Below are 22,930 nucleotides of genomic sequence, written 5' to 3'. Positions count from 1 at the left end.
ACAAGTCATTTAACACAAAAATATACATTGCATTCTGATCATTCACTAATATGTAATAATTGCAATTATATTTTAACTGTAAAGCATATTCTGTATGAATGCCAAGATTTTAATACACAACAAGTTCATTTTTCAGCTGCTACTTTTTAATGATATTTTAGATGGTAATCTTCATTCAGATATTTTTGCTTTTTATAAAAATATCGAAATTTTATAAGATTTTGAATCTGTAATTTTTACGATGTTTTGAGTTTTATTCTCAAATCTGTATCCATCGAATGTTTAGCATAGCATGTCCAAATAAGGCTCTTTTGCCATAAAATTAAACCAAACCAAATAAAAAAAATCTTAATTTAGCTAATAACTGTACAGAATGCATCCAAAAAAATTTTTAAAAAATAAAAGGTTAGCATGAAAATATGTAATATTGAATAGATTTTAGAAACACCCTAAAAACATTTATTTAATTAAAATTAGTGGAAGGAAGCTAAAAAATTTTTCAGAACTTAGCATGAAAAAAACCAAATAAGATTTTTATAATTTAGCTACCGACTATTAAGACGATTCTGTATAGAGGACACATTTCGTATGCATGACTTCCTCCCATCACGTCCTCTGTCCTCGGAACACGGAAACGAAAACAATAAACAGGAAAGTGTTCGACTCATTTAATCTTAATCATTTAACTATTTTAAGTCAAATAGTTAATGGAACACTTTGCCTTTGAAAACTTATTCCATTATGTTCGGATATGCTTTTCAAATTGTAAACACGAAAAAAAAATAGCATGGTAGGGTATGGAAAATTTTGAAATTTAACTTTTCAATGGATTACAATGAAGAATATTTAAAACTCATCAAACATAATGATTCAGCTTTTTATGGCGATGAGAGAATGTCACGAAACTGCATCATTAAGAAATTCGAAAAACAGGAATAATAGTCTACTTCGCTATATTACTATTTATTTTTAATTTCATTTGAATTTTTATGGCTTCTGTGCCTTAAAAATTCAAATTCACTCATTCATACGCTCTAAATTTCAGATGCATATGGCACTTCAATTTCAATTATTTCTTGTCAACAGGTTAAACAATCAAGCTTATATAACTTATTCCGCCTATAAATAAGAACAGTTGTTTATGTAGTGAACTTTTTTTACAGATAAAAAAAATAAGCTTCACTTCATAGTTGTTCACTATAACAAGGTAAGTCAATTTTTCAAAACTCACAAAACCATTTTTTAATATGATAGTATAAAAAATACTAGTGATGTAATCAAAAATTGAACGACTCACAAATTCTATTAGTATTCACGATAATTATATTGATTTTGCATGATTATATAGCTCAGGATGAGTAATTTAAGAACCCTGGTAACATGCAACTATTATAAAAATTAATTTTAAAGAAATGCATTTTCTATTATCATGTGTAATCCAAATATTTTGATATACATTTAAAATGTTGGCATCGTTCATGAAATGTATCTTTTTACTCCTTTGCATTTTAGTTGCTTTTTTGGATACCATCAATTTTGCTTTTTACTATTTTTATTTTGTTTCCTTTTCTATTAAATAAATTTTAAACATTTTCTTATGAAGCTTATTCTATTTCAGCATCTTAAGCCAGAAATCCAAATTTGTAGTCTTTTATAAAAAACAATTTTGCTTGCTATCGTTGTATCGTATACCGCCTTACACATAAAAAAGAATAACGATACTAGTTTCTTAAATTAGAATAATTTAATTTTCAGACAGTTTTTACAGTGAAATGTCGAATTCAAGAATATAATGCTCATATAACTCGAAATTTAATCGAACAGAATATGAACTATACAATAAAATATCACAGAATTCGTAAAGCTCAACCACGTTGAATAATTCTGCCAACTAAGCGCTAACCTCAGAGCAGTTGTTTGTCTTTTATTGTCTGATAAGGTGAACAATCGAAAGTTCTGGAAATTTCCTTATATCTAGCGAATAAGGCTTCTTAGAGCTTTGAAACTTCGCATTTTCCAAACAAATATTTGGAGTCAAAATCGCCGCAACAGTATTATTCCATTAAAGGAAAAATATTCTTTAAATTATAAATTTTTTAAATAGTTAACATATTGAAGTATTCTAAATAATTTACTACTAATACTACCATAATTTTGCGAATCTTAAAACATTTTGTAAATCCAAAGGTAACGTGGACAATTTATCATTTTTGGGATTATAGCGAAACTTATTTTCTCAAAATATTTCAATATAAAAACAGCAGCTCAAAAATACAAACTTTTATCAAAATTTTAGTTCCAATGTCAGAAAATATTAGATCATATGTAGCATCTGTTAACTCTTTGCACTAGGAAAAGTAATTCGATGCATAATTAATCACCTAATACAAGGACTTGTTTATTGCTCCGAAAAATAAATATCTATAAATGTTTTAAGTTGAATTTCCCCGAAAAATTAAATTACGTCTTTTTACCATTCTGTAAGTATTTTTAACAATAAAACCCCAAAATAATACACAATCTTGAATGGTGCCTGAGAAAAGCCATCCCAGTGCAAAGAGTTAATAACTAAACTGTTTTACCCCAATAATCTAAATCATTTCAATTACTTGCTTATCAGAAATATTGATTTTTTCCCCTATAATCTTAAAATATATTTTAAAAAGACACGCAAATCGATGCAACTATTACTGGTCAATTCTATACACCATCCAAAATATCACTTTCAACTCTTACTGAAGAACTTCTTTTTGAACTTTTGTGACTCACGATTACTAAATCTTTTTTGAATTCTGAAATGGCGAACTTTTGCAAACGTGCTGCTCCGGTCTTTACTTTAGACAATAAAATTTAAACTCACTATGCCTTCGGCATCTGAATAAGACACCGGGCGGAATTTTTTACCTTTAATAAACATCCTATAGTATCCTGAGATTTGCCAGCTCATTAAAATTAAGAATTCTGAGAATAAACAAGAACAGCACAAGGGAAAAATGAAAGCATCTTAATAGCTTCGATACTAGAGACTTCTTAAGGAAAAAGAAATTTATATTTTATATTATAAAATATTTAAAGGAATAAATACACTTACTCGATTCAGCTACTTCATTTGAGCAGGGAACGATTTTTATTTTTAAAAAAATAGAACTTTTCAGTGATGCAAATGTTTTCTGTTGGCGCCACATATATTGCGAAATATAGACATCGAATTCATAAATACAATATCCCTCATAATATTTGTAAGCATAATATTTCTGATTGCCCTAATCATCAGACATCGGATTATGAAACACACATAATATCGAATAATCACGGGAAATCCACGAAAAGAACAATATATCGCAAAAAATTCTATTATAATGTTAAGATGAAAAATTGTAAAATAAAGACAAACGATTCAAAAAGCTCGAACAGAATATTTTTAGTTTCTGTTCTAACAAAATTCGTAAACAGACGATTTTATTTAGAATAAAGTAATTTGATAAGAATTTTAAAAGGTTAAATATTATTTGTTCATAGTTCGTTTTAAAAATAATATTGAATGTTTTATTAGCTGTAATAATACTTTTGAGTATAAAATGTAATTTAATTAAATTCTTCAATGGATGTTTATTTGACGATTATTTTTAATTTTCGTTTTTTACAAAATAGCTGTAATACATGTACAACTCAACAAGTGAAAAAAATTGTAAATTTATCAGTATTTGGATTATTAGGAAAATTATTCCACTTTTTTTAATAAATTAGGAAAATAAATTAGGATTAAACTCAGATGTGTTTCTAATCACATATATCCGCTAATTTAATATAGTTCTTGTGCTAAAAAACCTAATTTAGAATGTTTTACAATTCCACGAAAGAATTAATATTTTTAAACTACAAATTTTGACTATTATTTTATCTTATCATTTTAGAACTCTCTTATCTGAAGTTTTCACTGCATATAGTCTCTATAAAAATCCGAATACCCTGTATACCTGATGTATATAATTTATATTTTCACTGCATATAATTTATTTATTTAATGTGATTACTCGTATTTATCACATTAAATCTATTTATTAAATGTGATTATACTACAAAAATTAGGGGTTGTTGTTGTTACTATTTTTTATATTGATCTGACCGCATTAATTCTCGTATAGCTTCTAAAGCAGCAAGATCATGACGAATGGGAAAAAATTGATTTTTTAATGTACATTTTATTCTTAAATTAGTTGCTTTTAGTTACCATTGCTTTATCAGTAACATTGATAGCGTTTAATTTCATGCATAACTTGATGTTCTAAATATCTTATGTATTACTTGATGTTTTTGAATCTCTCAACAAATCATTTTTAAGCATTAAATTAAAACAAATATTAAAATCACGCTATTTTAATAGCCTTAACCTGTTCTGTTTACTGTATTACAAAGTTTTTAAATCCAGTTGACTCGAATAACATCGCAATACCATTAGAAACGCAATTATCAGAAATATTTACCTTATCTTTGCACGTTGTCTTTCATGGTACTGTAACTTTATTCTACTTCTGTTGTAGAATCATTGTTACATCTTCAGATATTGAAATTTTGACTGTTCATCATCGCATTATCATTTTATGCGCTTTTATCTCTGCTTATTTGCATCTTATACTTCGGTAAAATTATTTATCCTCTGCTTTTAGACTTTACCATTTGCTTGGCGCAACTTCACCAAATGTGCACCAATAAACATTAAAAAACCATGCCAGAACTCTTATTTCTCGTATAAACTACGAAAATAATAAATATGCTCTTTCTTTCTTAACTATAATATATAAATCACGTGATTAAATATTTGATAAAACAATAAAAAAGGGTTTACATTTTAGTTACATTAAGAAAATTCACTGTTGCTAATTAAAAAAAAAATGTCAAAATTAGGTGAAAAAAATTGAGCGATAACTAAATAAATATTTAAAAAATATCTTTTAACTTTTAAAATGGTGAAAAGATAACTTTCCAAATATTATAGTACAAAAATCATCATGGAAAACCATCAAAATTTAGCTTATTTTTTTAAATTAATGTGTTACAAAAATGCATTAATCTATTTGACGATTAAAGAGTTGAGAAAGTTATGCATATTACAATCTAACAAGAAAAAAACGTTTATAAATTTAAAAAATATATATTATTTACAAATATTCATAACATTTCATTCTTACAGTTTGAAAATATAGTTAACATAGAAGTCTGTTCTAAAAAACAAGACCAACAAATCACAAAATTAACTCTCCAGCCGTTTATCCCGTGATTTTCTTGTGTTGGCAATCAGTCCATTTTTTATTGCATCCCGCGTTTTTCACAGTTTAGAGTGTTTATTTTTACAATTACAGATTTTTATTATAACATATTATTATTGTATAACATATAGTATCAGTTCACTTCAGAGTATCAGTTCAGTCAGAGGGTTAAGATCTTTAGCTACCATACCTGTGATTGTTAGTTCGCATACGTCAATAAATTATCCCAAAGGTGTAATCACATGTAGAGAATTGTTTAACGTTCCTTTGGAGAAAATATCTGTAGAACTGAAATCACAAGCGGAAAAACATTTACGCCAAATTAGTATTCGGAGGACAGAGAACTCCTCTCCATTAAACATTACATCCTTGCATTTTATAATCCAAAGTTATCAGAATTTTTAAAAAGAGAATACATTAAATATATTGCCAGTGCGACAATATATTCCAAACCCTCTAAAGTGTTTGCTATGTCAGCGTTTTGACCTCTTTAATGCTAATTGTGTGGAATACTCGCTTACGACCGCAGTGCTGAGAAAGGCCATGATAGCCAGCAGTGTCCCGCATAAGAAAAGTGTATGAACAGTGCAAGCAATCATACATCCTTTTCTCGATCTTCTGAACACTGGTAACTACAAAACAAGCATCAATTAAAGTAAGAGAAAACTTATCCTATTCTGAAGCCAGCCGAAAAACTTAGCTCAAACACCCACACCCGCTTTAACATATGCAACCATTGTTAAAGACCCTTTTGTGCAAATTGTTCTTGCAAAAATTATGTTAAATACTCCACCCAAACAAAACTACAAATAAGTCCTCTTAATCTAATATTGAACTTACTCTGATATTTATAAAAAACATGTTCCTGAAAATGTCAAATCAAATTCAAAACCTCAAAATTCACTTAAATTAAAATTTACGATAAGTCTGGCCTTTCACCGACACAGCTGCTTTCAAAATTAAAGTTATCAAATATCCAGAATTCGGCCACTCTGAAATTTGTGACGTTAGAATATAGTCCATAATAGTCTTTCGCTTTTGGTGACGCACCCTAAATCCCGATCTTATCGCCCGCCATCAATCTAAAAGAAAAGAGACGAATTTTAAATGAGTTGCGATGTTTCGTCAAATCAAATTACTGATTTTAAACCCTCTTCTAATACAAGAATTTCTTATCTTTCTCTCGAGGAATTCCCCTCAGAAGCGTCCCCCTTTTTTTTTTTTTTTTTTTTTTTTGGTGTGACGAGCTTCACGACACAGAGGACTTAGTGTCTGGCCTCCTTTCAGTTTACCCTCCCCTCCGTCTTCTACTTTTCTTTTCTTTCTTTTCTTTTTGCGTCTTTGGCTTTAGTATTTCCTTCCTCCGACGGTAAGTGAGGGAAAGAGAGAAACTGGAAAGTTTGCTTCCTGCTTCTCATGAATAAGCCAAAAATCCCCACGTGCTGGCCCTGCATACCAACTCCTTAGACGGGGAGTGTATTGCTGTTCCCCAGTGTATCAATTCGACTAGTATCTGAAGCACTAAGTTAGTCTGCTGGGAATCAAACGAAAAGGTCCTTCTCTATGGCTTGGCGTTAAGGGTGGTCAACGTTCCTTGAGGTGACTCTTAAGTGTATAGACCCTGGTTAGCACATACGTAAATGCCGGAGTTGGCAAACACCTAGAGCCTGTGGCTGTCTTCCCTTATTGAGCTTCGTGGTAGGCAGTGCTGTATTTTGTATGAGTCTTTTTGATTGTACCATTGTTTAGAAAAGTAAAAAATGCAACAAAAAAAACCCCTGAAATCTGATGATTTACTCATAGAAGCACTGATCCAACCCAAGCAGCAAATTAATCACATTAGGTAGTATTAAAGTCAACATGTTTGTACATAGGTATCTGATCTTTTTCAAGTGGAGTAATATCCGAACATGGTCTTAAAACCCATACAGAATCCGTATTTATTAATAAATTGTTTGACCAAAAAGTTTGCACAGCTACTCGTATTCACATTAAACGTGATGGTAAATAAATCCCTACACAGTTTGTGGTTTTAGCTTTTCCCACTACTGAATTACCAAAGTCAACAAAGGCAGGCCATTTAATATGCCTCGTCAAACCATATATTCCTAACCCAGTCAGATGCATCAAATATCAAAAAATCGGATACTCATAGTGAGCTTACCAAGGTACATAATTACCTGCCAAATGTTCGTCTTCGGGAAGCATCTAAGATGAAGTTAAATGTAGGAATTGCAAAGGAGTTCATCCAGTTTTTTCAAGATATTGTCCTCAATAGGTTTTAGGAAGAAAGAAATTCTAACTACTAAAATGCGCAGAAATATTTCGTTTTAAGAAGCCAGGAAATTAATTGTCGAACGCACACCCAAATCAGGATTTACATATTCTTCCGCTATCAAATCCGTGTACATTGTGGATTTATTTCAAACCCGAATAATGCAGAATTCAGAACTTCATTCCATTCAAATGTGTCAAGGACGCCTATACCTTTTACCTTATCACAATCCGTAGAAGTACCACCTAAAACTCTTTCCAGTTTTCCTTTAAAAAATATATCATCGCTTCCTACACATAAATGGTCAAATAAAGCAACAAATAACAACAACAAAATCTGAATTTGTAAAAGGAACCAAACAACTAAAAAAGCCAGTCTCGCTGCTTTAAAAAAAGATAGGAAACTTTTACAAAATCAGCCAACAGTTAAAAATGATTTTTTGAAAAAAAAGTAACAGAGGATGCTCAAAATGTTGAATTAATTATTTATAAAAATCCATCATGTAATGATATTCTGTCCTTAGGCTAGTGAAATAGACTCTTCATTATGGTACTGAAAAATCTTAAGCTTCGTGGTTTTTTTTTTTTTTTTTTTTTGCATAGTTAGTATTGTTTTTTAGAACTTTCGAGGAATTAAAAATGAAATTAAGGAAATCAACGATACCTCTTCCATTATTCTCTCCAGGAAATCTATTTAAAGTGAGACAACATAATTCTATTAAGTCATTACAATCTCACAAAAAAAAAGACAATAGAGTCATAAAAAAAAGCAAGAATAATCATAAAATAAGGAAAAAAGGAAAAAAGGCAAATTCTATAGGCAGTAGAGTTTTGGAAGGAGAGTAGCTTTGTTGATCTCGAGCACATTCCCTTTATCTTTATTAATTTTAAATTTTCCTTTGCATGCAATGGCTGTCCAAATATACGTCCATTTCATTATGTACAGTCTGCAGACTATATCTTTCACCAAATATTTCTGTTGATCAAAATAGTCTGAATAATCTTTTCTCCCAACTTCCCAAATATTTCATTATCCTTGGTGATATGATCCTTTTGATTGTGCCTTTACTACTGGAAACTCAAACATGTAACGCATTTGTCAGAAGGAACTGCCTTGTTTCCATGGGCTTCGATACTTAGAAAGCATATGGCCTTGCATAACGCTACGTTATATTTTTGGTACTTTTTAATTTGGGCTTTAGGGGTAACGCGCCCTTATTTTTGCAAAAAAAAAAAAAAAAAATCTCATCGAACTTTTTGTGTTGCCAATTTTTATCTCCATCCCTTTAAGGGAGCTCCGTAAGGAAGTGTTCTCAGCGTCACTCACTTTATAGTTAATCTTGGACAATTTTTATCACATTCATCACCATCTATTCATGGAATGCTTTATTTTGAGGATTTGCAAATTTCATGCCAAGGCAAAAACATGAATTTAATAGAGCGAGAACTGCAAAAGGCAGTCAATAAAGCGGTGCTTGATGCAATAACAATGGTCACGTTATCTCTCCCGAGAAGAATAGGTGCGTCCACTTCTTCAAAAAGAAAAATATGCATTTGAATCCTTTTACAAAATATACTTATTCATTTGTTAATGAAATGCAGTTTTGGGAAGTAATTTATGATATAAATTCATATTACGTTCATATGATTTATATATGAGGAAGAAGTGTAAAAAATCTAAATATTTTGAAGGTGCTTTTCAGAATGTTTAGCATTATTCTAACTAGCAAACAGAGAAGAATCTTGAAAAGCAAAACAAACTTCAAGAGGTTAAACCTAATGTACAGAATTGGGATACTTTTACTTACAGGAAGAATGACCAACCACCTATCCCGATTGAGCGCTAATAAAATACACATTTACCTTTTTGTTTTGTTTTTTTAAGGGAAGCAATTGATTTTAGTTTTTAGTACAAGCTGTTGAGCGTAGAAGCAATTTAGAACAGGTATCTTTCAAATGTGCTCCTTAAAATCTTTTTTTAAAAACTTTATCTATACGTAGTATAGTAAAAATATTATAATCATCAAAAAATAGGAACTCCAGATTTTGAAAAATCTCCACGTTTTAGACCTCAACCTAAATTCGAAAAACACATTTCTGGAAAATGTAACTCAAAAAGATAACTCAAAAATGCTTTTAGCTGGGAGGCTGAAATTTGTTATACAGTCTTTACACTAAATTTGCAGATCTTTATCAAATTTTGATTTAAATCTGTTTAGAGAAAGTCCTGGCTGTTCGATATAAACTAACACGATAACTACAAAACGAAGTCAGTTAGATAAATAAAATTCCGGTACACAGATTTAACATCTATACGGTAGACACGTGTCAAAGTTTAAGCTAAATTTAACAACGGATTGACTGTCTATCGGTCTGTACTTTCTGAAATATGTAAACGCGATAACTTAAAACCACTATGACTTCAATATATCAAATCTGAAATGGGAATTTATGATTAGAAGTGCAGTTTTGTGTCAAATTTTTCTCTCGATCGGTTGAGAAAAGCAAGTCTAAAACACAAATTTTTGGATACTACTAACGCATGCCAGGGATAAATCACCAAATAACTGGTGAGGGATGATAGAATCGATTCACTAAAAATGCTATATTCAAGCCAAAAATTAATATTTCCTAACTACTGTGAGCCATTGCTATGTACGCCATTCTCTGGCATGATAATTTATTAATTTATGAGAGAAACTTTTGAAGAAACCCCTCCCACTGGTTTTCCTTTTATTCAAATTGTAATTATTTAAAAACAAAGTGAAAATTCAGTGTTTATCGACATTTTTTCGGCAATAATTCCTAAAAGATTCATAGCAAAAATTATTTTTATACCACTTCGTATTGCAATTTTTTTCCAATGTTATTAGTTAAAACATTATTCAGTACCTAATCTTATTTTGAAAAATAAATTTAATCGTCATAATGTGCTTAAAGTCGCTAAAAGAGACGATATTACGTTCCTCTTGACTTGAGAAGGGAATGAAGAATAAACAAATTATACAGTGAAAATGTAAAAATGGACAAATTCGTTACACGGTTTGATTTTGAAATTTATTTTTTAGATCTCGAGGAATTTATAATCAGAAATGAAGATTACATCACTTTTCACATTGATTTCGATATTTGTAGCAGCGAACTCTTGTCATTTGGACAAGTTGGTAGACACATATTCAGGACCGGTCCAAGGATTTTTGAACTACGTCGACGAAGATCCAGTAGAAATATTTTTAGGCATACCCTTTGCCGAGCCTCCAATCGGAAACCTGAGATTCAAGAAACCAAGGCCTGTGAAGGCATGGACCGAAACCTTGGAAGCCACCAATATGCCTCCAGCCTGTGTTCAGTACATGGAATATCCCTTTCCTTGGGTTGACCACCTGCCAGGCAAAAGCGAAGATTGTCTCTATCTGAATATTTACGCTCCTGCCGACGCCAAAAACGGAAGTAATTTGGCAGTTTTGTTTTGGCTCTTCGGTGGAGGATTTACTTATGGATCCAATCGGATGGAAGTTTATGATGCAAGTGCACTCGCAACCTACGGGAACGTGATTGTGGTAACCATAAATTATCGGTTGGGTGTTTTTGGATTTCTGACATCTAATTCGGAAGATGCCCCTGGAAATGCAGGTAAGACAAATTAAATACCTCTCATCTAAATAGGAAACTTCATTTCTCATGCTGTGGAAAAACTTGAAAAAGAGCAACTTCTTCAACATACCTTTATAACATCTCTACTAAAATAGTAAGACTTCTAGATATAGGATAAAATATGTGCTTTTAATAGGTCTAACATGTCAAATTATGTCCTTTAATTACACAGAATATCCACAACAATTGATTTCTAAGTCATTAGAGATAAGCAAATAAAGGGTGTCCCAAAATGAACGCAAGATTTCAATTTGCCACCATGCGTGCAGTAAAGTGTTGGCAACCTTATTAAAAAAAAAACTTTGACATCTGATAGTTTAGGGTTAGTAAAAATAGTGCGTTACACAATAGAGCAACATGATGACGAAATATTTGAATTAAATAAAAAAAAATTCTCAAAATCGTTATAATTTTATTGAATTATAAAATACACAGGATAGAGTTATGTGTGGAATAACACATAGGGAAAATGACCTCCACGGCTTTGCTGGCGCATACACACTCTTGTCGAATTTTCCATGACCATTTTGCGTAAATGTGGCTGCATTTCGTGAATGCAGCTTTGAATTTCCTCGTTCAATGCAAGCGTGCTTGTGGGTTTGTTGGCATAGAGCTTTGACTTTAGCCGTATGAAAAGAAATCCAATGGTGTTAAATCATTAACTATTTAAGTTATGAGATTTAGAATATTACTATTTTAGACGATTTCAGATCGGTTCAACGTCTGGTGCAAGAACGATGTGTCTATCAGCGGACTCTAATTCATAGAAGTGGCTAATTTGACTAATTAATAGCTCTAATTAGTCAAAAGTGATGAAATATTAAATCTTCATAAATCGATGATATTTGATCGCAGAAGAATAGAAACGTTTTCTGTTTTTAATTTGATTTAGTAGAATATTTTTTACATACTGACTAACAATATAAAAAAAAAAAATGCTTAAAAAAGTTAGAAATCTCTTTTTTTTCTTCAGAAGTATATTTTTTTATACCATTTAAGGTATTTTTACAACTAGAAATATATACCAAATTCTAAATTGTTCAGAAATTAACAGGTGGGACATGGTTAGAGTAGACACTCATATATAAGCCAATGCAAGAATTTCATTTTGCTATTTGGCTCATGCGCCAGAAAATACCAGACCATACCATGCGCATACATCAGTTCTTGGAAAGTTCTTATATTTGTCAGAATAGATATTTAGGCGAAGTTGAAAAATAAGACTTGGACGCTATTTATATGTTTACGCTGTTATGACGCTATTTATATGCTTTATAACACAGCACATAATTTGTTCCATAGATATGTTCGCCCACTTGTGTTTGGGAGACTGGGGGGAGGGGGGGGGAGTTACAAATTCTCAAAAGGTCTTCAGGCATAGTTAGTTGAGTAGTTTTGATAGTTAAGGTAAATAGATTTGATAATTAGTTAAATAGCGCTCTCATTTTTATATCAACGCCTTAAGAACGCAAAAAGTTATTGTGGTTATTTTTAGGTGAGGCACAGAATCTTTCTTATCTTTTATAAAAACTCAGGTGTTCCAGCATTTTGAACCCGAATGATTTTGGATACGAGAGGGTTAAATGAACCAAATCTAAATTAAAATTTCTCACTATAAAATTTTGCTATTTTAAAAAAGTGTCTTCTGCCTTGTATACAAAAATCCAAGAAGCAATAAGAAGTATTTAACAGCATTTTTTCGTTTCATTTCATTTCAGGCATGTACGATATGGTAATGGCATTGCAATGGGTGAATGATAATATCGAATCATTTGGCGGTGACAAGCAACGAATCACTGTGCATGGCGAAAGTGCAGGATCTATAGCTATAAGTTACCTCTCTACTTCACCCCTTGCCAAGGGTCTGTTCAGCAAAGCTATTCTGCAAAGTGGTGCAGCCCTTTTCCCCAAAAATAATCAACTTGAACATAATCTGGCTCTCAGTCAGCGTGTAGCCGAAGCTGTTGATTGTGCATCTGAAGATAAGACGATTGAGAATGACCCAGAATCTGTAGTCAGCTGCCTACGAAGTAATGCAATTATCATTTTTTTAAATTATAAACTCTGTAATTTAACTTACTGAAATAAGAAGTTAATAATTGTTTGGAAGGAGGTTGTCACAAGTAAAAATAATTTCACTGGAATATATTTAGTCCTTGTTTTTAATAAGTCCTTTTAAGCCCTTCAAATTCAAAACAGCCTCTCGCAAGGGAAGGAAAGTGTACTTGTAGTAAAGAGACTAAGCTGAATTTATTGAAATAGATTACAGCGTTCCTGGCGACTAAATTAGGAAGTTACAAAAAAAATAAAATAAAGTAGGTTGGTCAAATAGTCCAGCACCCTAGTGATGCACGCTACATCATAATAAAAACATAGGGAAAAGTTTCATGGAGATATCTGTAAAATTAGCGATGATTTTTGGATTAACATTATGAACTTTCAGCGACTTGAAAAAAGGTTCGTCCAAAATTGAAAAAAATATATTTTTCCGGTATTCCCTATCTCACCTCGAGTGTCTTTTTGAAATTCTTTTTCTTATTATTTTTGTTTTCTTTTCTCATTGCTTAAATTTTATGGCACTAGCCCTTTGGCTAGAACGATTTGTTTTTATAATCTAATTTAGTACATTTTGATTTTGTAGGTTTTTATTCTTTTTTCACTCATTTTTGAATTATGATATTTTATGCATTTTTTTTACATCTGTTCCTTTGATTTTATATTTTAACAAAATAAATAGGATGGTCATAAAATAACTTTCCTAGTTTGGCGGTAACCGGAGCTAAAACGAATGAACGAAATGAAACCACATTTCATATACAGACTGTGAAAGGCATGGAAAAATGAATTCCACAGGAAAAAAAATTAGTACCAAAAGTTGCCGATAGGAAAAATATTGGCGCTGTGGGAGTACAGTTATGAATGAATACGTGAAATTTGCAGGAAATTATCTTTTATTCATCAACATCACGGTCCCCTGGACGCCGTCCAGCGTTTTCAATATTCTGACCTTCCCTGCGTACAACATATTCCATATAGTATATGGCATTCTCCACTGCTGTTTGTAAACTGCCAGTTTTGATGTTCACAACAGCTCGTCTTATGTTCCGCTTCAAGTGCAGGTTTGCTTAAGAGCAGTCACGACATTACACTGTCTAGTGTAGAATAGTTTCACAAGTAAAACATGCTGAGATATTTAGGCCCATATTAAACACACATCAACAGTCGAGGACACATCGATAGTCAAAAATGGACTGCTAATAGATCGGTTCCTTTTCCACTTTTACAAGGAATGCATGTCGCGGCTGTAACTTACATAATCCATCTCGATATGCAAATTAATTCGTTCGAACGAGACAGCAGAGCCAATATCTCTCCTATCGACAACTTTTAGTACTATTTTTTTGCTGATTTCATCTTTCTATGTCTTTTACAGTCTTTATATAAAATATGGTTTCATTTCATTCATTCGTTTTAGCTGTAGAAGCCTCCAAACATGTTATTTCATGCCAACCCTATATATCATCTTCTCTTAAATTTTACCATATATTTGACGCAGCTTAGAGAAATATGGCTCTTGCGCCAATAAACAACAACCAAGAATGACTCATGCACCAGAAAAAAAAGTGATATCATTTTTGATTCTACTTTTCTAACTCATATCAATTATTATCTATTGTCTAAGATTAATTTATTTCATGCTTTCCTTTCCTTCATCTTCGATATTTTAGGCAAAAATGCTATTGACCTTGCTTATGCCCTTTGGTCTTTCAATCCTACGATTCCCCGGTCCTTCTTCCCGCAATACGGTGACGATCTGCTGCCCAGGAATACCTTGGAAGAAATTCGTAAAGGCAACTTCCATAACGTTCCCCTGCTGATCGGTAACAACAAAGATGAAGGATCTTTTCAGATCACCACAAAACAACCCGACATATTTGGATTCTTCGGAGATAAGAATCCAATCATCAACAAAACGCTAGCAGAGGATATGATTCGAAGCATTTTTCAAGGATTTGGCAATCCTGAAAAATATGTTGATCACTATCTAGGTAGTGTACCAGATGATGACTATGATACCATCAAGAGGCAAGTCTACACTGCATCTGGTGACAGCAGTCTTCTGTGCAAGACAGCCTACTTTGCCGAGAGCTATGCTGATCGGAACAATGATGTCTATTATTATTTGTTTTCTCACAGACCTAGTAATACTCTCTGGTCTCCATGGATGGGAGTAGCACACGCTGAAGAGGTCCAGTTTGTTTTCGGACGACCAATTAGAAAACCTCAACTTTATGAGCCTACTGAGTTGGAATTAAGCAAGAAAATGATCGAGGTCTGGACAAATTTTGCAAAGACTGGGTAAGTAATTATAAAGTAAGGATTGCTGGCACAGTACAAAAATTGGTTATTTCATAGAATACGAATTATTTTATTAAATAGCAGATGAATACAGTTTAAGCATAGAATGCCTCTGTGTACTATGCTCTAAAAAGTTATTGTGTAGAATAGTAACCTATAATTTGTTTATACGTAAAGTATACGAAATTTCTTTCGTTATTATGTTCAGCGATTAATTCGCTCAGTGGCTCACCTTCTATGGATGGAAAGAATGTACCAAGACCGTGTTTGTAGTGATACTCAGAACTTCAAGTTACCCTCCCTAATGCCTACTGCTTGATCCTTCCACCGCCCAACGGCAAGCACTTCATCAGAAGCTATTGCAGCTCTGTTTGCTTCTTGTTTCCAGTTCACAGACAGACATATTGGCCATATAAACGACCCATTAAACAGGTGGTGTAGTACCGGTCGGTAGCTAACCGTTTAAGTGGATAATCCTCTAATGATCAAGTGAAGGGGTGACTTCTTAGAGATACATAATCCACGATTTTTTGAATAACAAAAAATTTTATTATTGTTATTTTTAAATATTTGTTCCAAATATCTGTTATTTCAACCATATTATTAATTAAAAATTATTACTTAGTATTAAATATAAAAATTATTAATTGTAATTAATACTTAATTTACTAATTTAAGTAACGTGTGATTGAATTAATTTATCTATTTCAGCTTGCTTCATAAATTTGATTTTTTTTCAAAACTTTTTATTTAATTTCTTTATTGGAGTAAACTATTTTCTGAAAAATTTGAATTAAATATATATGTCATTTCTTTAAAATGTTTACTTTAGTTCTATATTCTGCCAATAGATGGCACCAGCAATAAACAGAATATATGCAATCAAAGTCATGTCACAAGCAATTAAAAATTATCTTTATGGAATAGTGCATGGTCAAATGCGAATATCGGAAAATCAAGGTCACTCCCATGAAGTGGAGCGGTTACTTTCCAGTGAAGTCACAGCTCCGATAAATTTCAGTGATATGCAATTCAATGATACGAACAGATTTTTCCTTTTCTATTTCGATCGAGAGCTTCCATTGGACAGATCGTATCTATTGTTACTTTCTATCGTGATCCAAGACCTGTAATGAAATATCACCAGTAAGATCGTATCAAAGATTTGAATCACACCCCTCTTTGAAAAGTATTGATCACTGGTATTTGTGACTTTTTGATATTGGTTACGTAATAACCGTTCGCAAAATATTCGTCACCCCTATCACTTCTTGGGCTTGGCGTCGGGAATGGCTTCGAGTTTATAAATTCCGATTAGTACGATGTTAAGAATCGACCCTAGGTTTTCTCAAAGCCGGTTGCTGTCTTCCTTTTTGGGCTTTGAAGAGATTGTTCCATCGGGGAGGAGATACAAACATTTTAGGAGGGAATCATGCTCAAGAATATAATCTTGGGTACAGAGATTTTCTGTAAGAGTTAGGGATCGATAAAAAGCAACAAATATACCAGGAATAAGACGTTTCGGACTAAACTGAGCCGTTAGACGCAGTTATTTTAACTGCAAAATTAGAGCTGAAATGTTCAAACTAGTGAATCATTTTTAAAAAAAATAAAAGTACGTACTTGTGCAAACCGTAATTAACACATCCATGACTGTCAACCGGCAATATTAAATTTATCACAACGTGAAGCTTCGGCCACATAATACTCTTGAGTATGCAGATAAGTAAATAATTTATAGAGTATATTGCAAGTCTTTTGATAATATATAACATGTAGATGGTTGGATAGCCATTCAGACAAGATAAGCAAGTTTGAGCCAACTAACTTTATTTACAATCGACTTTATATATATAATATACATATACAACATCAATATAAAAATATTAGTAATAAATAAGGTATGATACAATACTACCTTGATACAAATAGTGGTAGAAATGTTGTGCAGCCACAAACATATAGTACTCCTTCACAGACACACCATCTAAACTAAAATGTATAGAATGTTTTATGCCCTGTGTTTATAGCAGTGACTTTTCAGGAGTGTGTCTGACGACGAATTGACTATTCATCAGTGAAAGTATTTTTAAAAATATATATGCAATATTTATTAATATTGATATGTAAGGCCACAAAAATATGGCTTATAAAATAAAAATTTATTTAATCTTTTAGGTAACCAGTTTTGATTCATCTTTTTTTTCTTTCAATCATATTATCATCATCATATATTATAGCTCGATTAACTGTTCCAATGCGATCAGCATTCCTTTCAAACTACAAAATATCGTCTATGGTTGGGGGTGGGGGTCATGATCTTGGACTCCAAACGCAATTCCCCTTTAGAGGACATCATAAGAATTTAATTTTTTAATAATCTGTTACACTTCGATTCATATTTTTAACAAAAAGATCAGACGAAAACTGGATCTTTCCACTCTAATCTCCCCTTTTTCATACAAAAAAGGTCTCAACAAAGCAACGTTTGTTTGTTATTATTTTTATATGCTCTTATTCTAACTTCTAGTATGTTCTGTTAACTGTTCCTCGTTTGGGTTCTTGATTCTATTATGTTTTGTTATTCTTATGCACATGTCATCTAGGTATTGAAATAAGTGTCTGTGTTTATTTCAATAGCGTTCGTTTGAATTTGAATTATCATTAAAATGTGAGGCTATCTTGAAGCGCTTTCGATAGTTTAACACTTGTTTTGTCTACTTCTTTTCGACTATCTAAAACAAAAATGTTTGCTTATATATTTAACAAATTATCGTCTGCTCTCTTTAATTTCAGAAACAAACATGGTTTCACAGATTAGAACAAATGTGTCATTACTGAAACTTCCAAATTAAAAACTTTTAATAATTTAAAGATGAAAATAGTAATTTAAATTATTTATCACCATTAAAATTACAATTATTTTGCATTTAAAAATTAAATTATCGTCACGATTCACATACAAGCTGAATCCTTATATATATATTTGCATAAAAATTGAGCCACATAAAAAAAAAAAACCTATTTTTAAATCGTTGATTTAATATAAACAAATTTTTTTAAATTTAAATAATCGAACATCAGACCATGATCTAGAGGATATGAAGCCAGTTCTTTGATAGATATGCGGATCCACTGCTTAATGATGATAACAATTAACTAGTATATAAGACATGACAAAAGTTAGGAAGCTATTTATTCAGAAATGGGTTGCTATCGTGTTTTAATATTTTAATGAATGAAAAAATCCCAAAGGCATACTACCATTATATTAAATACTAGCCGCCTTTGGCGACCAACCGGTTCGCCAATCTTAATGTTTGTTTAAATTTTAATAATTAAATATTTTACGCAATTCCTACTTTAATAGATTCTTCATCAAAATATTTTAAAACTTCAAATTTTGATAGTCATATAATTCACTCATAATATTATAAAGGCCTTCAGTCATAACGTAATACGTATCTCTCTCATTTTCTGTTAGCTCCAGTAGAATTTATGCTTTAAATTAAAGTGGAAAGAATTAATCTGCAATTAATATAATAATATTTTTTACTGAAACAAAGCATTTTTTTATAATATGATTGCTGATAACAGAGTCACTGAGCGTTTAAACTTTATGGGCACTAAAGAATATCTTTCTTAATTTATGTAATATCTCAAGAATTTGTCAACAAAATTTTCTCAGATTCATCATGAACAGATCGATTCATTAACAATGTTTCATTTTAAAGGCATCAAACACTAAGTAAATAAAATGAATCGTTTAAAATAATCGGTCGAAAACAGGTTTAAAAAAACTACTTAAAAAACGATGTACTTAAAACTACAAGCATATACAAAAAATATATAAATACAATTTAATTACAAAAGCGTGAAACTAACCTAAAAATAATTTAAATCAAGAATCATCCGTTGATAATATAACCCTGAACCCAATTTTTCCAACCTGTACTTTTACCTTGTTAATAAATTTAAAATGCGATAAATCTAATTATAGTCATTTGTTTCATGTTTTAGATTTTATTTATTAATGTTTTCTTTTACATGTAGGAAACCAAGCGATTCCTTCAATTGGCCAAAGTACTCCAAGGGAAATCCTACATTTGTGTACATAGACACAGATTTTAAAGGAGATAATTATGGAACAGGCCCTCATCTCGAAAATTGCAATGTTATGAGGGATTATTTTGGATTGTAAATTTTCATTCATACTTTATTACTATACTTAAAGATTCTGAATAAGAGTTATTATACTATATTATTGGAAGTTTGAGTACTGAGTTACTCAAACTTTTTTGTCTTATCATTTTGAACCTTTATAAGAAGAAATTCAATAAAATGTCATATTATTCTTTGGCGTTTCATTTTTCTTCTTAATCGAAATCTGTGATAAATTAAAGGTAAAATACAAGGAATCTGAAATAGAAAAATAAAATATCGATATAAATGACAATTAATTAGAAGTACTGAATTCTACTTAACCGAGAAAATGAAATTCAATTTTTATAATAAACACACCAATAGTAGAATTTCTATAAAGGAAAACTGAACTTTTTCACACACTTTTCGCATATAATGAAAACCTTATTGTATCTATAGGTGTCACCTACGTCAGATGACAAGGATTTAAAGTCTTAAAATAACTCTTAGGTTATTTGAAAACAGGTCATTAATATAACTTATCTCATTTTCTAATATCACAAAGATGTTGCGCAATATATTAACCATATTATTGCATCAGCATTTAGTTTCGACAAAAATATTATAAATAACATTTCTACAATTATTAAAATGCTGGAACATTAGATTCTTTTAATTCGTAACACTGATATGGCACTAAGCAACTTTCCGTGTGTGACAAAATAACACTCACAACTGCAAGAAAAGAATTTTAATAAAACTAATATTTAAAAAATTCTAAAAGATAATTTTAAAAAAATCTAAAAGAATTTTCTTAAATTATCGTTTGCGCTTTTTGCAAGAAATTGTTAAGTTAAGTGGTTTAAATTAAATCGTGTACACGACATATATTGTACAGCAACTTCTGCTAGTTAGGTTTTATTATCACCATACCATTGTAGCGGATTGTTATGAGCGAGGATAGAATCTGGGACCTTGCGGTTCGCCGCCGAGTAACCAGACCACAAGACAAAAAATAATTACTCGTGTTTCGTAGCTGTTATCTGGCTTATAAGGTTCACCACAGTACTCTCCCTCCAGTGAGTCGGAGGTGAGACAAACGATATGGCTGTTGAGTGGTGATTTATTAGCTGTTGAGTCTAACGCGCCCGTACCCATTTGAGTAGCGCCAAGCGTTATGGCAAGCGTGTGTGGTCGCTGTTGCGTCAAGTGAGTCTGACGACTTCGTGTTGCTCCGTCAAGTGAGTCTGACGACTGTGGGTAGATGGCGCCACAACAGTTGCACGAAGGTTGAAAGTTCATCATCCGAGGTCACCAATGTAGCGGATTGTTATGAGCCAGGATAGAACATGGGAGCTTGTGGTTCGCAGCCGAGTAACAAGACAAAAGTAATTACTCGTGTTTCGTAGCTGTTATATGGCTCATAAGGTTCATCACACCATCCGCACGTCTGATTAGAATTATTTAGTTTGGCGCTAGTAGGACCTCTGTTCATCAAGGTTTTCAGGAGATAATAATTTTCATAAAAATTAATACTAAATAATTAAAATAAATAAAAATTGCGTGACACCAATGTGGTGTACCAACGTGACACAGGCACAGTGATAATATTTTGAAAAAACACCAGTTAATTTTAAAGTTTAATTATAAAGTTTATTTGTTACGCTATTTGTGTTAGATAAAATTAATTTTGCATATTTCATAGTTCTGTAATATTAGAAGTGAAATTTCAACAATATGGAGATGATTTTAAAAATCTTAGCTGTAATCTAAAGAAAAGAAATTTGTTTTAGGAACATTATGCTTAACTATCGTAGCATTGTTGCGTTCGTGTGTCAACAAAAATGGAATGCAGACAAACTTACTATCAAATGAAATCTTACTACATTATAAATATTACCAAATTAGCAGCAACTTATTTTTATTCAAACTCTAGCATCTTTTTTTTAAATAACAAACTCAAAAATTCAATAACATATCACCGTTGCCAATCTGAATTAACAACTATTTACAAAATAATATTTATAATTATTAGACTATTCGTGAGTTACTTTTTATTTATAATTTATGTCGCAACAGCATATTAAGACTAGCAAAGAAAAATTTTAATACTTTTCAACAAAAGCTGTAATAAGAGTAAAGCTATACTCTGTTTCACCCTAACTTGGCAGTAGTGTATATTCTAGGCTAGCCGAATCACAGTCGCTGTCAGGGGAACTGGGTTTACTTTAAACTATAAAGTTACTAGAAATGCAGATCGCTGGCGGAACTTTATCTCGCAAATTTTTCGCCAAATAGTAAATATTTATTAATTTTATTATATTATCATTTTAAATCAGAGAATTAATTTTTTCCTTATTTTCATTATTTTGTTCAATATTATTGATCATTATTTTAATAAATCATTAAAGTTATTTCATTTCGTTTCATCGTTTCTCAAAAGAGAACACTAAATCTTTCAATATACTGTAAAGCGTAGTTCGGTTAATGTTTTTAGAAAAGATATCTGTATCATCGTTCACATCTTTTAAAACTTTATCTAATGTTGGGATCTCATTTCTACGAATAAATGCATGGATTTTACGTCAGATACAGGATAATGTAAAATCATCATTTTTACATCATCATATTTACTTTTTCATAAGATGACCTGAATGTTTACCTACTGAGCCTGGTCGCTTCTTTCCAGGGGTACTTAAAGGACTGGGTGCCTTTATTTCTGTTTTCATGTTGCACTTTTTGTTGATTTCACTCGTCTTGAAGGTGTGCACAGCGTATTCGGTGATAACACTTTTTCTTTTTCTGACATTTTAGAAGTGAATAGAAAAGACGAATCGAATAAATATTCAACAATCAAAACTAATAACTACTAATGTGATTAATAGTATCAAAAATATCAGCTGGTAAAAAAGCGAGAATAAAAAAGTACGAAAGATGATAATGGTTGGGAACTAAATGAAGCTGAGTTGGCGGAGACGTAAAAGAAAAGGCGCCAAATATTTGACCTTGAAGACCGGTTCTAGCCAAAGTGGAATTCGTTATGTCAATCGTTTCGTTTTATTCGTTCGCTTTATTTACAAAATACTTAACAGATAAACACTTCTAACTTGAGAATAATTTTAAATACATACTGATAAAAAAGGATTTCTGTAATTTATGACATTAATTGATAAATTTCTGAGCATTTTAACTATTATAAAGTCGGAATTGATGGGGAACTCTTTCCCAACGCG

General features: G+C 31.5%; 1 protein-coding gene across 1 annotated transcript; it reads left to right on the top strand.

Moving 5' to 3' along the window:
- The first annotated feature begins 1,031 nt into the window (after nucleotides 1-1,031).
- LOC129974991 (acetylcholinesterase-1-like) lies at nucleotides 1,032-19,755 on the top strand. Its single transcript, XM_056087844.1, has 5 exons — nucleotides 1,032-1,207; nucleotides 10,610-11,174; nucleotides 12,914-13,225; nucleotides 14,924-15,554; nucleotides 19,608-19,755. Exons 2-5 carry the CDS (start codon nucleotides 10,634-10,636, stop codon nucleotides 19,753-19,755), a joined length of 1,632 nt encoding a protein of 543 aa, XP_055943819.1. The 5' UTR covers nucleotides 1,032-1,207; nucleotides 10,610-10,633.
- Nucleotides 19,756-22,930: the final 3,175 nt, after the last annotated feature.

Source organism: Argiope bruennichi, chromosome 1 (genome assembly GCF_947563725.1).
Source record: "Argiope bruennichi chromosome 1, qqArgBrue1.1, whole genome shotgun sequence".
NCBI lineage: Eukaryota > Metazoa > Arthropoda > Arachnida > Araneae > Araneidae > Argiope > Argiope bruennichi.
Note: the sequence above shows the minus strand (reverse complement) of the source record. Positions and strands in the feature narration are given on the sequence as shown.

Excerpts from the sequence above, each read along its gene's own strand:
- LOC129974991 (XM_056087844.1), top strand. The coding sequence starts at position 10,634 with ATGAAGATTACATCACTTTTCACATTGATTTCGATATTTGTAGCAGCG. Across the intron at positions 11,175-12,913 it reads AGATGCCCCTGGAAATGCAG|GCATGTACGATATGGTAATG; the intron begins GTAAGACAAATT and ends ATTTCATTTCAG. Across the intron at positions 15,555-19,607 it reads ACAAATTTTGCAAAGACTGG|GAAACCAAGCGATTCCTTCA; the intron begins GTAAGTAATTAT and ends TTTTACATGTAG.